The following is a 13,622-nucleotide window of genomic DNA, read 5'->3' on the forward strand; positions in this document are numbered from 1 at the left end:
TGGCGAAACCCACCGCAGAAGCTGGTAACCGGTATTTAAAGGTTATTTAACATCGAAGAAACAGTTTCTAAGACGACATGAAAGCAAAACCATCACGACACGGATCAAGGGACATATTGAAGTCAAGAGAAGACGATAAATTGTTGTACGTACTACAAAGAGCTAGTAACGGGGTCTTTATGCCCGATGAAGAACTGAGGCAAAATCGAGCAAGGAGTATCAACAATTGATTGACAGAAAAGCCTTGCATTGATATTCCTTAGGGTCTATTACAGGAATCAATCCAACACCATCTTGTCTTTGTTAACAGAAATCAAATTTAGGTAAGCCCGGACTGAAATTAACGATCCATTGAAAAGTCTGTGAACACGAGCAGATCCTCCGACGTCCATAAGAACGCAGCCAATTCCAAGAAAATTACTACAGCGCCTTTCGGTGACAAGCGAAGCAACTTGACAGCGGAGGGGCTGTCATCCTAGCATGCTTGCGACCAAACACACACACACACACACACACACACACACACACACACACACACACACACACACGTACCTCACAAACCAGTCTGGAAAACCAACATCAACGAGAGACGGTTTACATTTCGGTGGATTATTTTACCAGCTTTTCGCATTCGGTTGCGCTACTTGTACGGTTTGCCGATCAGCCCAAAATGTGCCGGCCGCTGTGACACGCAGTGTTAGTGGCAGGACTTTTGCGATCGGCCGCCTTTCCCAGGGACGAATTCCATTCATCGCACCGTGGTGGTGGAGTTGTGCGGCAGCGAACCTTTGGCACGTCGCTGCGCCTGTTACGGTGGCAGAGCAGAGCGACGAATCCGGCAGCACCGCGACCGGGGACCGCTCTTCCGCCGGTGTTATCTTCGTTAGTGTTGTCGAGCTCAAGCTTTTGCACCTATTTTCCGACCCCATCAGCGGGCGCAGTAACAGTGCAGATCCGTGTGTGGCAAGGGAACGCAAGGGTTCTCTACGTCTGTCATCGTTTCCCGCTGTGCCCAGTGGCTGTGTGGCGGATGCGCAACCACTTTTTCCGATGCGAAAACGTGAGCGCTTCGCCTGCATCGTAGTCCGTGCGCGGTGGTAATCGAAACATAAACAACAAACGAGTCGTAGTGCGCGACAAGCGCGCGCGCCATACAGTGAACAAAAGGATAATTCGGCGTGCATTTTAACTCGAAGCGTGAACAATGTCCATCTTACTGCAAGAATCGTCAGGTGGCAACGGCGGAACTAGCTCGAGCGCCACTGCCTCTTCCTCGACACCCATCGACAGCGGCGACCTGACGCCGGCCGTCGACCCATCGTCCAAAGATGGAAGCGCCGGAGAGTGCAAACGATACGGAATCAGCTGGAAACGGTGCCTGGAGCTGCTCGCACAGAAAACGGTGATCGATAGTTGTTTCTGTGGCTGCGTCCCGATCGTGTCGCCCGAAGAGGCCAGCACCGGGGGACAGATTTGCGAGGCGGAACCGCACGACAAACACCTGTTCCCCGTCAGATGCTGTTGCCGCGGGTGTCTGGTATCGCGCGAAATGGTAATGCAACTCTACGCCGAGGACTGCCAGTACAATTCGCTGTGGGAACGGTTGCAGCTACTGATGAAGCAATACTACGATCTGATACCGGAGTAAGTGTCCACACGCGCCTATCGCGAACGAAGGCGCGATCGATCAGTCAACGAATATTGTTGCCATCTTTTTACTCTCTAGATCGGAGGACAACGCACTCTACAACCTCTACATGGAGCTGATGGCGAAGTCGTCGCTGAAGTGGCTGACGGATGCACGGTTCAACTCCAAGAATATGATCCAGGTTTCGCTCGCGTCGAATCTGCCGCTCTCGAACGAGATGACCTTCGTAATGCTATCGACCGTACTAAGTACCCGCGATCCTCACCAGCTGCTGGAGCTGCTGTGCTTTCAGCTGCGCTCGATTGTCCAAGCGTACTGCGTCGGGTTCGAGGAGCTAACGAGCGTGACGGACGATGGCCGGCGCTACTTCAATCCACCCGACGTGCTGAACTACATTCTCGATGGGTACGAGAAGCTGTGCCAGGCGGCACACACCGTGGCCCCACTGTTGATGGTACTGGAGCAGTGCCACCTGGGGAAGTTCGAACTTAACTGGCGGCTTATCAATCAGCGGATTTTTCAGCGCTACTTTTACTTCGAAGTGAACGACGTCGTGTCGGATTGCATCAAAAGGCTGCGCGAGTTGCCGGAGCGCGAGCGCGATCGCGAACTGGTCGACCGGTTCGCACTGTTTGACGAAGAAATGCGAATCGTTACTCAGGAATGGAGCGACACGTGGCAACTGCTGCACAACTACCACAAGGCTCCGGAGGATTGCGAGCGCCGGAAGCGTATCAACTCGGTCTACGCCGTGCTCACGGATATCCGCGAGTCGAACTTTGTACCGCAATCGGAGAAACTGTTCGAGAACCCGGAGCGACCGATGGCCGAGTGGTTGGAGCTGGAGGATCGGTCACTGGTCTGGGAGTACGTGGTGCACTGCCTCAAGACGAAATGGGTGCCGTGTATGAGTTCGCGTCTAACGACGGTTACGCCCGGCCTGAAGTGTCGCACGTGCTTTCGAATGTTTTACGCACACGCCATGTAAGTTAGCTGCCGGCTTTATGTCCCGGTAATCGAGATGCCGATTAAACTTAAATCTGTTTTTTTGGTTGCAGCAAATGTCAATGCCAAACGTGCATCATTGGCGGTGGAGTTAATGTCGTGAAATTGAAAAAGGATCAGTTTTGTCCCCGCTGTTCGTGCCTCAAGTCGATACTGGAGAAACAGCACAGTTTAAAGTACCTATCCGTTTGCGAGAATATCGAGGGCGTAATGATTAACGGCCACCCGGGAGCGAAAAGGCATGTTGCATCGTTAAATGGTGTCGCAGCACTGGAGAATGGATTGGACGAGGTGATGCAACCGCCGGATTTGCTCCTGGGAGAAACCCAGGATATCGGCCAGACCGAATTCGATGCCGTGTGTAAGACGGTGGTTGCGCTGGGCAACGATCAACCAGTGTACCACATCGCTTGGGCCACTTTCAAGCATCTGCGTGATCGTGTTCCGTACGCATCGGCCACCCTCGAACCGTTCCGTGTGTGTGCGTTCCGGGCCGATCCGTGTCCGAGGGTAGCGTGCCGTGTAGCCATCCAGATGCTTGGCATGCAATATCCCGTGAACCTCACGAACCTGTTGCTCAAGTCGTACGAACCGCTCGCCGATGAGGGACACCGTGTAATGGCAGCCAACTGGAACGTCCAGGCACGCCACTTTCTGCGCAAGCTGTGCGACGATATCAGCAAACGGCCAAAAATCGAACCGGACGATCAGATGTATCCGCTCGTGATAGTCGATATGCTGTGGGCATCCACGTCGCAGGCCACTTCTCCGAGCCTCTCGAGCGCTCGCGCCTCCGAGCTGGCCGAGTGGTTCGCGTACGACACGGAGCTACCGGCACCCAACGTGCTCTATCAGTATTTTACGAAGTTTTTTTCTGTAAAGAACGGCGACATTGAACTCGATACGCAGTGCTTCCTGGGCGAGCGCGCAATGCGACAACGCGGAAGGATCATGTCGCGCCGGTTGCGTGAAACGGTGCTACAGAAGCTTCACCTGAAGTCAACCGCTCTTCTCACATCTTGCCCGTCCAGCCTTCTGTTGACTGCTGCTTCCCCTTCGCCCTCGCCATCGCTGGAGCCCTCGGAAGCTTCGTCTCGGCCGAACCGATCGACCAACGCGGCGGCCCAAATGTGCTCATTGTCCATGCTTTCGGCTGCCTGCTCAACGGAAGCCGCAGCCAGCACCGTTGTCACTTCGTTGTTCGAACAAATGGCAGTGACGGCGGCCGCCGCCTGTTCGTTCATTGAGCCCCTCACAAGGCTAAAGATGGACAGTGAAACGCAGACGCAGACGTGCCAGAGTTGCAACCAGTGCTTGGACGATGTCATTTCGAAGACGGACCTTTTGGACAAACAACGCAACGATCACAAACTGTACATCAAGGGAGTGGCGGAGCTGCTGAAGGATGGCCTGGGAATGCCGACTCCGAGGAGCGAAGTCGCCAAAGCCATCATGAACGTAGCCCGATTGGATTTGGAACCGAAAAGCAAAAAGGAGGAAACGACACCTTTGGTGACGAATGGCACAGAGTGCAGCACTGAAACGGAGAACCTAGCGGTAAGGCCTGTCTCCAGTGCCACCACCGCGGCCGAATCAACGGAGCCTGCGTCACGGAGCCTAGTGACTAGTGAGAGAGCAGCGAACGGTGCGACACCACTGCCAACAAGAGAACCGCAACAGGTTCCGGCTTCACAGGCCACGCCGTCAAACAGTCAGTGTCGCCCAGCGGTTCTGCCATCGGCATCGAAATCGATGCTCAATGAAACCTTAGCGACGGCTAATGGAACGAAACAACCGGACGTCCCAGTGTGCTGCCATCAGAAAGATGGTAACAAATGTACCGCGGGAGGCAGCACCGGTACACCGACCAACAAGCCCATCAAGCCGGATCTTCAGACGCCGGCAAAGCTTTCGGCCTTTGCGAAGATGGCAGCTAACAAACTACCGACCGCCGCCAACCAAGGACCGCCAAAGCCCGTTCCCAACACCAGCAGCCCCAGCAGCAGTAGCGGCGTCGTTTCGACAGCCGCAACGAGTGTAAGGGCGAAAGCAGTTGGAACTCAAAGTTGCAAAAATCGTCTCCTCACCAATTCCGCGCAGCAGTCGCCAGCCGTTTCAACGCAAACGCCCCAGCACCACGGGAAACAGTGTCCCTGTGGTATTCCTTCGCATGCGCCTGGCCCTGCCCACTGGCCAGCTGCCACGGGCGGCTCGTCTTCCAAGGTGACAGCCTCTTTGCCTAAGCCAGTGCCGGGAGGAACGCCGGGAGCCGTACCAGGAGCAGCACCACCAGGAGCAGCACCCGTTCATCAGTATCAGCCACACTCGAAGGATGATCACAAACCGGGGCGTCCCTGTCACCGGGCGCCCAACAACGGCAGCAGCACCGGCGGAGACAAAGTGGACGGATCATGTGTTTGCTACTATTGCACACTGTTCGGGCAGAGTGTATGTTTAGTTAGTTTCGAGCATTCATGCATACAATGGATCGATCCTTTTGCTAACTGATTATTCTGTCCTTCTCTTTCTCTTTCTCTCGCTCTTTCTTTCTCTATTGATTTCATGGCTCTTTTGGTTTGGTGCTTGTTGCTTTCCTGTTTTTGCTTTTAGGAATGCAATCACAACCAGAGGACAAACGAAACGCGCGATAGGTTGCGAAAGAAGGTTAAGCAATTGCAAAGCAGCAAAGAGCAATTCCAGAAGCAACAAACGGCGCTTCAGTCAGTGGACCAGTCGAGCACGGGGTTGAAAAACGAGAAAGTGGCGTTGGGAGCAGGAACTGCGAAGCCCGCAGCGACTAGTGGCAACACACCTTGCCCCCCAGCTGCAGCTACGGAGAAGGGACCGGTTGCGGGGCACGGTACCAAGGATGCCACTGCTGCCCCGGGGCATAAGGGGACGCCACAAAAGAGTGACAAAAAGTCGGCTAGTGCGAAAACTTCTGAGCCGTTCCAGTCGATCGAAGACATACTGCGCTTCATCGAAGGCGATGATACGAAGGGTAAAAAACAGTCGGTGCCGGACGCGAAACCGGGATCAGCGGCGACGGGTGAGAAGAAGGCGAAGAAAAAGCACAAGAAGCACGAGCAGAAAATGATTGCACAACTCGAGGACCTGCGAGAACAGTTCTACGCCTGCCAGAGGGAGGAACAGAAAGCTCTCATGCAGTTCCAGACGAAGCTCAGCAAAAAGGATCAAAAGCTGCTGCGGGACAACATACAAGCGTTCCGGCTGCGAATAAACGAGCTGCACGGCGAAATCAACACACTCGTCGGCAGCATACGGAGCAGCATACCGGACTTTCCTTTCCGGTTAGACGCGTTCGCTGTTCCGTCGGGCACCACCTGGCAAGAGGCAGCGGCAGCGGCAGCGGCAACCGGTGCCCCGGAGCCACAGAGTACCGGTGCCGCGGCCGCTACCATGCCACCGCTCGTACCGTCCAACATGTGTCGAGCGACATTCGCGAAGCTACAAGAAACGCTCAGTCTCATACAGCAACAGAAGCAGCTTCATCTGCAACATTTGCAGCAGCATCAGCAGAGTCAGCACGTGCTGAGACAACAGCACCGCCAAGCGCTGGATCTGCAGCAGCTCAACGACGCCGCCACCCGGCAGATGGTTACGATCAAGCGCACGTTTCTTCCGCACGCCGAAGCACAGGTTACGGTCACGGCGAAGGGAGAGTCCCCCGACATGGATCAGGTGCTATACACGTTCGTCAACGGGCAGCTCATTCCCGCCGAAGCTGCCGCTGCAGCGTCTACCGACGGGACTGTACCGGCTCAGCACACCCACAACGGTCAGCTCAGAGTGTCCGACACAGGAGCTAAAACGAAGACCGGAAATGGGGCTCGCAAGATGGACCCGCTGGCGGAACTAAGCCAGCAGGAGCAGCGGCTGATACAGCAGTACCTGGAGCAGTTGCAGCAGCAACCGTCGACGTCGAACACAACGGAAGAGCCTACGAAGCGGTCGTCACGATCGAAGAAAAAGTTCACCCCAGCGGTGCCTGCGCCTGTAGCGGCTCAGCAGCAGCAGCAGCAAAACATATCATGCAACGACCTCCTTCACGAGCGCATATTGCGCCAGAGTGTCGAGCTGATGCAGAATCTTCAGATCGATCGCAAAGGAGACACGGAGATGCTAATGCTCGCGAACAAAGTGAGAAAGAACTTGCTTGAAATGCAGACGAACCCAAGCAAGACCGTGGACGACGACACTGCAGGTGATGGTGACATCCGGCGCGTCCCCGTGCTACCGCCGTCAGTCGTCAGTGGCGCAAGTGACATGAAGAAACCTACACCAGCTACGGAAGCTAGCAGTAAGGCCACATCGGAGCTACCAGCGGGAAAGAGTAAAAAGAAAAAGGAGCGCAAGAAGGACAAGTTGATCGATGAGATCGACGAGATTGTGGCACGGCTTAATCTGCTGGACAGCGACGAAGAGGAAAGCAAACCGACGGGCGGTAAAGGCAAAAAGGCAATCGATGGTAGAGCGGGTGTTAATCGAAAGCAGAGCAAAGATTCCATCGTATCCGGTGGCAGCGGTGGTGGAGGTCGGGGACAGCAGGTCAAGGAAGCGACCATTGCGAAGCCAACACAGGCCGCGGCTCACAAGGCAGCAAACGACCAGCCGGCGAAACAGAATCAGCCTTCGGGCTCGACTAAGCGCCAGCGTTCGTCGGAAGCGGCGCAAAAGAAGCAGACTGATGTGGGCGAAGGATTGCGACCATCGACGACCAAAGGGGCACGGGCAGCGTCGCTAGAGCTGAACAAAGCGGCGGCCAACAAGGATCGCCCCAAGGAGCCCACTCCGCCGGTCGTTGTGGAGCCGCCAGCAGCCGCAGGAGCCGAATCGATCGCTCGCAAAAGGTTAAACAAAACTTTCATCGATCCGGAATTCGACAACAACACCTTCCGATTGCTCAATTTGGACGAATCCGAGTCTGAGGTTGAGGAGGTGCTTGAGAGCGTGGAAGCGACGGTGCCAGTGGTGGTCGATACGGTTCCTGCCATCGTAGTGCCACCGGCGTCGGCAAAGGAAACCGACATCGAACCGACACCGAAAGTTGAAGATGCAGCTGCGAAGAAGACGAAGAAAAAGCCGAAGGATTCCACTCTTGCCACCACGCCCAAGCCGGCGACAAGTGTCGAGAGTGGCGAGAAGGATAAGGGCAAACAGGGCCGCAAAAAGACGCCCAGTCAACCCGAATCCAGCCTGCAGTCGAACCAACACGGGAAGGGGGAAGCAAAGGATGACGCCGTCGGTCAGTCGGCGGCATCGACATCGACCGCGGAGGTAAGCAAAGCGAAGAAACTAACGCCGGCCCAGTCGATGGTGGAGAAGATCAGCGCGCTGCTCGACAGTCCCGGTCTGTCGAACCGGCAACGCAAGCAAATGATACGGCAGCTGGAACAGGCACAGGCCATCATTCAGTCGCAGTTGCTACAGAACAGCGCCAAGACGGCCAAGGCGAAACTTGCACAACAACAACAGCAGCAGCAACAGCAGACAATGCAGGCTTCTTCCGGTAGGCAGGATCGGTCCCTCAACCCGAAACAAAACACTCCGAATGCTGGCAAACCATCGAAGGAAGTTTTCACGGCGGCGGGGGTCCCGAAAGGCTCGAAGAATCAGGTCAGCGGTTCGCCCGTGACAATGGGGAGCGGTATCAGTGTCAACAGCAACAACAACAACAACAACAATTTAATGGATCAGCTGAGTCGAGGTGTTCGTGTGGAGGGCTTGAATCTACCACCGGGCATCACCCTGACCCGTGTCGATCCGAGCCAGGCGGAAGCGTTGAAAGCGAAGCGAGATTCGATTCGCAAGATTTGCGAACCTTTGAAACCGATCGCTCCGAACTCGGCGGACCCGAGTCCCCTGCTGCCGGGACAGTTTGTTGGCAATCCCCTCAGCCAGGGAATGTTTGTCGTAAACCCGATGGCAACCACCAGCCACAACACTGGCCAGAAGATCGGTAGTCAGCTGGCGGGGCCGTCAGTGTCCGGTCAGGATTCTGTGATAATGGTCAACACGGGCAAGTTGAATGTCAACGAAGGGCAGTTGGCGGATGCGCTGGGCGGAGGTGATCGTAAGAGACGCAACAAGCGGCGTAACAAAAACAAAGGCAAAGATCAAGAGAGTTGCGCTAACGACAACGGCCAACCGACCATCGCTGGGGCGACCCGAAAAATGGACGGTAACAATATCGTGACACTGCGCAATCCCATGTTCCAGGGGCTGTCCACCGGTGCTGTTGGCCCAGGGCAAGGCCGCCCGGGTGGTCCCGTGGCGCCGGACGTGCAGGGAGCCCGGATGACGCTAGGCTACGATCAGCCGGCCACGATCTTCAAGAATGACAACGGTATGTTCACGATTCGCAATCCGGCGCTGCACCATGCGCTCTCCGGAGGAGCCCCACCGGAAGCGTCCGGTTTCCGGCCCTTCAATGCTGCCTACCTGGTCGAGAACGGTATCATGCCACCAACCAACGTTCCCTTTGCCACCTCTGCAGCCCCGCTTGTCACGGCCGCCGTTTCAACCGGCGGCCCGATGGCAACCGGCAACGTTCCTGCGTATCTTCAGCAGCGCTACCCACCACCACCACCAACACTGCCCGGCGACGGGATGATGGTAGAGAGCGGTATGGAGGCCACCGGCGCCGAGCCACGCAAGTGCAAATCCGTCATCGGGAGTGAGATGAAAAACGCTCAGAAGCACAAGCAGCAACAGCAGCAGCAGCACCACCTCCAACATCAACGGCCATCGGGAACGTTAACGGTCGGAAATTGGCAGCATTTGAATGGCTCGGTGGGCCCAGCAACTGGGACCGATCTGTATGGCTCGTCTGCCGGTACCGGTACCGCCATTGGCAGTGATGTTGTCGGGCAACATCAGCGTCCCTATTCGTCCTTTGATCGATACAATCTTAACGCTGGCTACGGTGGAATGATGGCCGCACCGTCCGCTGGCTACTATCAGAACAGTGTCGGAGCGGCACCAGCGGCACTCGGTTGCAGTGCGATTGGTTCCGAACGATCGCAGGGTCTGTATCTGGGCGGAACGGAAACGACCACGTCGCTCAACAGCATTCCGCACTGCTGTGATGACGACTCGCCAAGCGCGTTCTTCAAGGGTAGCGGCCTTGGACTAGCCGGACCCGCCGCCGGGGCCATGAACCGGTACGACGATATGTCTTTTCTGCAAAGCCTGCAACCGGGCCAACGGCTCAACAGCGAGGTAAGGAAGATGTGCGCTGCCGTGAAGACATTGTTCTGGGAGATTGATGTTAATTTTCTTTTCCCAATTCCCAAAACTATTCGTAGGTTACCATCCACACAATCAATGAGTCAAAGATGTTGCGACAACAGGCGCAAAATTTGAGCAACGACATCGAAATAACCCGAATTACCGGTCCGATGAATGCGAGCAGCAGTCGGGCACCCGGCGGCGTCACGCCGACAGGAAGCGCCATTTCGTTGCAACAAATGATGCAGTTCAAGCAGCATGAGCAGCAGCTGCACCTAGCGAACCATAGTCCCGGTTCCCGGTCGATCGGATCGGGCACTGGAGCTGGCGCAGCGCACAACGATTTCATGGACAGCCGCTCCAACGTCAGCAGTTCCGTTGGTTCGGAAATACTGGCATCAGCATCGCACGATATGGATGCCAAACGCTTCTTGCGCGAATATCAGCTGGGGCAGCTCCAACAGCAGATGCAAGAGCTGCAAATTCAACCATCCACCAGCAAGCAGCAGCTGGAGCAACCGTTTTCGAGCGAATTTGGAGGTAAATAGTCAGCGACAGTGTAGCGTCTTCCGGCGGCGATCGGCGACGGCCGTTCTGCGCGATGTGCTTTCACGTACGATTTTCACTTTGCCAGATAACATGTTCACACCGAACCGAATGCACAATATGAACGATCTCGATGCGGACAGCCTGGAATCGATGAAACGCCTCAATTACTACTTCACGCCCGCGAACGGTGGGAAGCAAACGATAGGTTTGGGAGGGTCAGAGTTTGTGAGCACGAGTCCCGCATCGTCGGCAAGTCACTCGGCTAGCAGCAGCGGGGGGAAGTTATCGATGTCGGAAGGTTCGACCGCACTAACAACGGCCACTGTCGCCGGCGGCGGGCTCGACAGTCGAGGCGAAGACGATACTAACACCACAGCCCACAGCTTATCCGAGGACGGCAATCCTGGTGGTGTGAGCATGGTTGAGGAATTGGAACGACCGCAGCAACCACCGATCGGAACTCCTTCGTCGAAAAGCCTTCAACTGCAGCGTCTTCAGCAAAACGGCGGATCCGTTTCTACCACTGCCACCATCATCAACTACCCGGCTACGGCTGACAGTCCGGCATCTTCGTTATCCCTGTTCGATGGCATATCGTCGTCGCTGAGCAGTCAGGCACATTCTTTCGACGACCTGTACAACGGTCTGCTAACGGTGTCGCCAACGACCAACGGCGGGGGTGCTAGCGGCTCGGGCATTAGTTTGAATGAGAATTTGACCATCCTACAACCCCAGCAACAGTCGAACTCCGATCCCATGGTGAGCGGTACTGGAAGCGTAGCTGCCTCATCCAATGGACCGTCGGAAACTGTGTCTTTGCACGGAGACGAAAACATCGAGAATTAGGCTCGGTGGAACGGCAAGTAAATGACACCTGTCGACACCATCAAGCCGGTACTCTCAAAGAGTAAAACCACGCAGCCCTCTTGCGATGCTGCCTCTAGCCGCCGAAAGATAATGCACGCTCAGCTGCCGTTCGACGACTACGTTCGATACCGAACAAAGAACAAACAATTGTACATATATTTGTCAAAAAAACGGAAGGAACACAAAGCTTTCAAAGACACCCGGGCATGCGTCTGAACCAGAAGCATTAGTTCGAGAACCTTGCGGTGTCCGTCATGTCCGTCATAACATAACAGGGCGATAACAATAGTTACGGTCAATGCTAGATTGGGACAAACATGAATAAAAGCCCACAAACACGTGAAATAGAGCGATACTGTGGAAAATATTTAAGTGCGAAAGTATATATTTTTTTTGTGAATCGAATCATTTCGAAAGCCTTTTGCAACACATCATTCAATTTGCTTTGCATTTTACAATTAGACATTGAAAAATTCTTTACGCTATAGAGAATTCCTTCGACAACGTGGGGTTAAGAATATTACACACGTTTGTTGGTGTTGGCAAGCTTTTGTTTGTTGGTTAGTTTGGACGGCTCATCATCTGACTTCAGAACAATACGAAACAAATTACATGCTACTTCTCATCCGACTACAATCCGGCCGATCGATCTTGGCCTCCACCAGAAACAATGTTAATCTTCTGTTGCTTTCTGTACCAATGTGGGGTTGTCGGTTCGCTCCAACCGCCCTGTCACGCCTCGCCTCACCAACGATATTGAATTGGTTGTTGGAGGGTCTCCCGGGAATCGAAATCCATGGCCAGCTGAGTGACGACGACGTGTGTTATTGACTCATAGCCTTTTTGGCCATCGACTGTACGTAACGAAACGATGAAATATTACTTCTGCTACGAAGCACACCGTTGCCAACAGAAGCAAAATGCCATACAGGAAAAATCCCCCCGATATTTGATTCCACTTTAAGCTAGATGGTTCCGGTTGCTCTTTGGCGTTCTTCCAGTAGCGGTCGTCGCGATATTGTTCTGCCCAATGTTGCGTTAAACCCGCGGCATGAAGTTGATATATTAGGGCGTCAAAAGACTCCAGCAATGATGTTGATTTTGGATAGTAAAATGCTGTATTATAGGCGAATCCTGTATATTTGCTGACATATACAGTACCACGTTTTCCATTTTTTTTCACGTAGTAGGCGGCAACGTCGAAGGGAAGAGCCAAAACTCCGCCGAGTCGGTTCTGGGATAATTGGTAACAGAGTTCGTCTATGTTTATGTTATCATTCTTTATCGGTGTTATCTTGCTGGAATGTTCCGGTTAAAACAGTGTAAATTAATGACAACAACTCGGGTATCAAGCCAATGCAGCTCCATTTACTCACTTTCTAGGAATCATAGGATTCTGTGAGTAAAACTCCACCGTTGACCGAAACATAGTATAGTGATAGCCGGCCTTATTGATGGCGCTCAGTGTGTGTAAATTAGGTGCAAGCAAAGCCGAAGCCTGCAGTCGCTCAAACATTGCAGCTTGGTAGAGTGTCCGGATAATCAGTGTGTTGATGACGAATCCAATGACAAATATTCGTGAACTATTCAAGCGAAGGGTTCCTGTCGATCCTCCCATCAGAAGAACCCACAGCGTGTACATCGGATGTAGCATCGTTTCACACATTGCAACGATTTTCAGTTTCACCCACAGCAGTGTCAATGCCGCAAAGATCGCATACCCTAAGCCAATGCACAGCCAGGCATCGATTGTAAAGGGCTGGAAAAGTTTTTCAAACGACGTGTACGGACGTTTTGGCGGTGTGAATATGCTCATTTGCGACATAAAGCTAGGTGCCCCCGCTTTTAGGTACGTATATCGGCTATGCTGAAATCCTAAGCTGCTAAATCCGAAGTCCACTTCATGCCGCTGTATCATACCCACAAGACCAGTGCTATTGGTAGCGCTTACGATTCCCCATTTTACTTTATGCTTCGGAACAACATACTGAATCGAGAAACCTAGCTTCTCTGATATAGCGTGCGCAATAGACACCTCTAGTCCAAAGTGCACGGTTTGGTTTCCTTCGATTCGGTACATTGAAAAAGGTTGCACTTGCACCACTCCCGCTGTTAAAGTGCAACCGTGGAAATCTGAGATGCGACTCACAAACCACTCGTCCAAACTATCCCAAGCACCTCCTGTGACTAGACGACCATGCTCAATAGGCTCCACCAGGCCACACTTATTTTCTCTATAAGGATCGTAAGTATATGCTGCATACTCTCCTTCACTTAATTGTCCAATCACAACCACATTTAA

At 53.8% G+C, this 13,622-nt stretch overlaps 2 protein-coding genes across 2 annotated transcripts; one reads left to right on the plus strand and one right to left on the minus strand.

The window, feature by feature from the left end:
• Window positions 1–1,204: 1,204 nt before the first annotated feature.
• Window positions 1,205–11,643, plus strand: LOC128270282 (uncharacterized). Its single transcript, XM_053007684.1, has 7 exons — window positions 1,205–1,644; window positions 1,727–2,632; window positions 2,707–4,690; window positions 4,754–5,110; window positions 5,264–9,895; window positions 9,982–10,444; window positions 10,539–11,643. The coding sequence occupies exons 1-7, from the start codon at window positions 1,205–1,207 to the stop codon at window positions 11,297–11,299; spliced, it is 9,543 nt and encodes a 3,180-aa protein (XP_052863644.1). The 3' UTR covers window positions 11,300–11,643.
• Window positions 11,644–12,280: 637 nt separating this feature from the next.
• Window positions 12,281–13,400, minus strand: LOC128270283 (uncharacterized). Its single transcript, XM_053007685.1, has 3 exons — window positions 12,697–13,400; window positions 12,477–12,618; window positions 12,281–12,343 (listed from the first exon to the last, which is right to left on the minus strand). Exons 1-3 carry the CDS (start codon window positions 13,398–13,400, stop codon window positions 12,281–12,283), a joined length of 909 nt encoding a protein of 302 aa, XP_052863645.1.
• Between the last annotated feature and the right edge of the window lie 222 nt (window positions 13,401–13,622).

Source organism: Anopheles cruzii, chromosome 3 (genome assembly GCF_943734635.1).
Source record: "Anopheles cruzii chromosome 3, idAnoCruzAS_RS32_06, whole genome shotgun sequence".
NCBI lineage: Eukaryota > Metazoa > Arthropoda > Insecta > Diptera > Culicidae > Anopheles > Anopheles cruzii.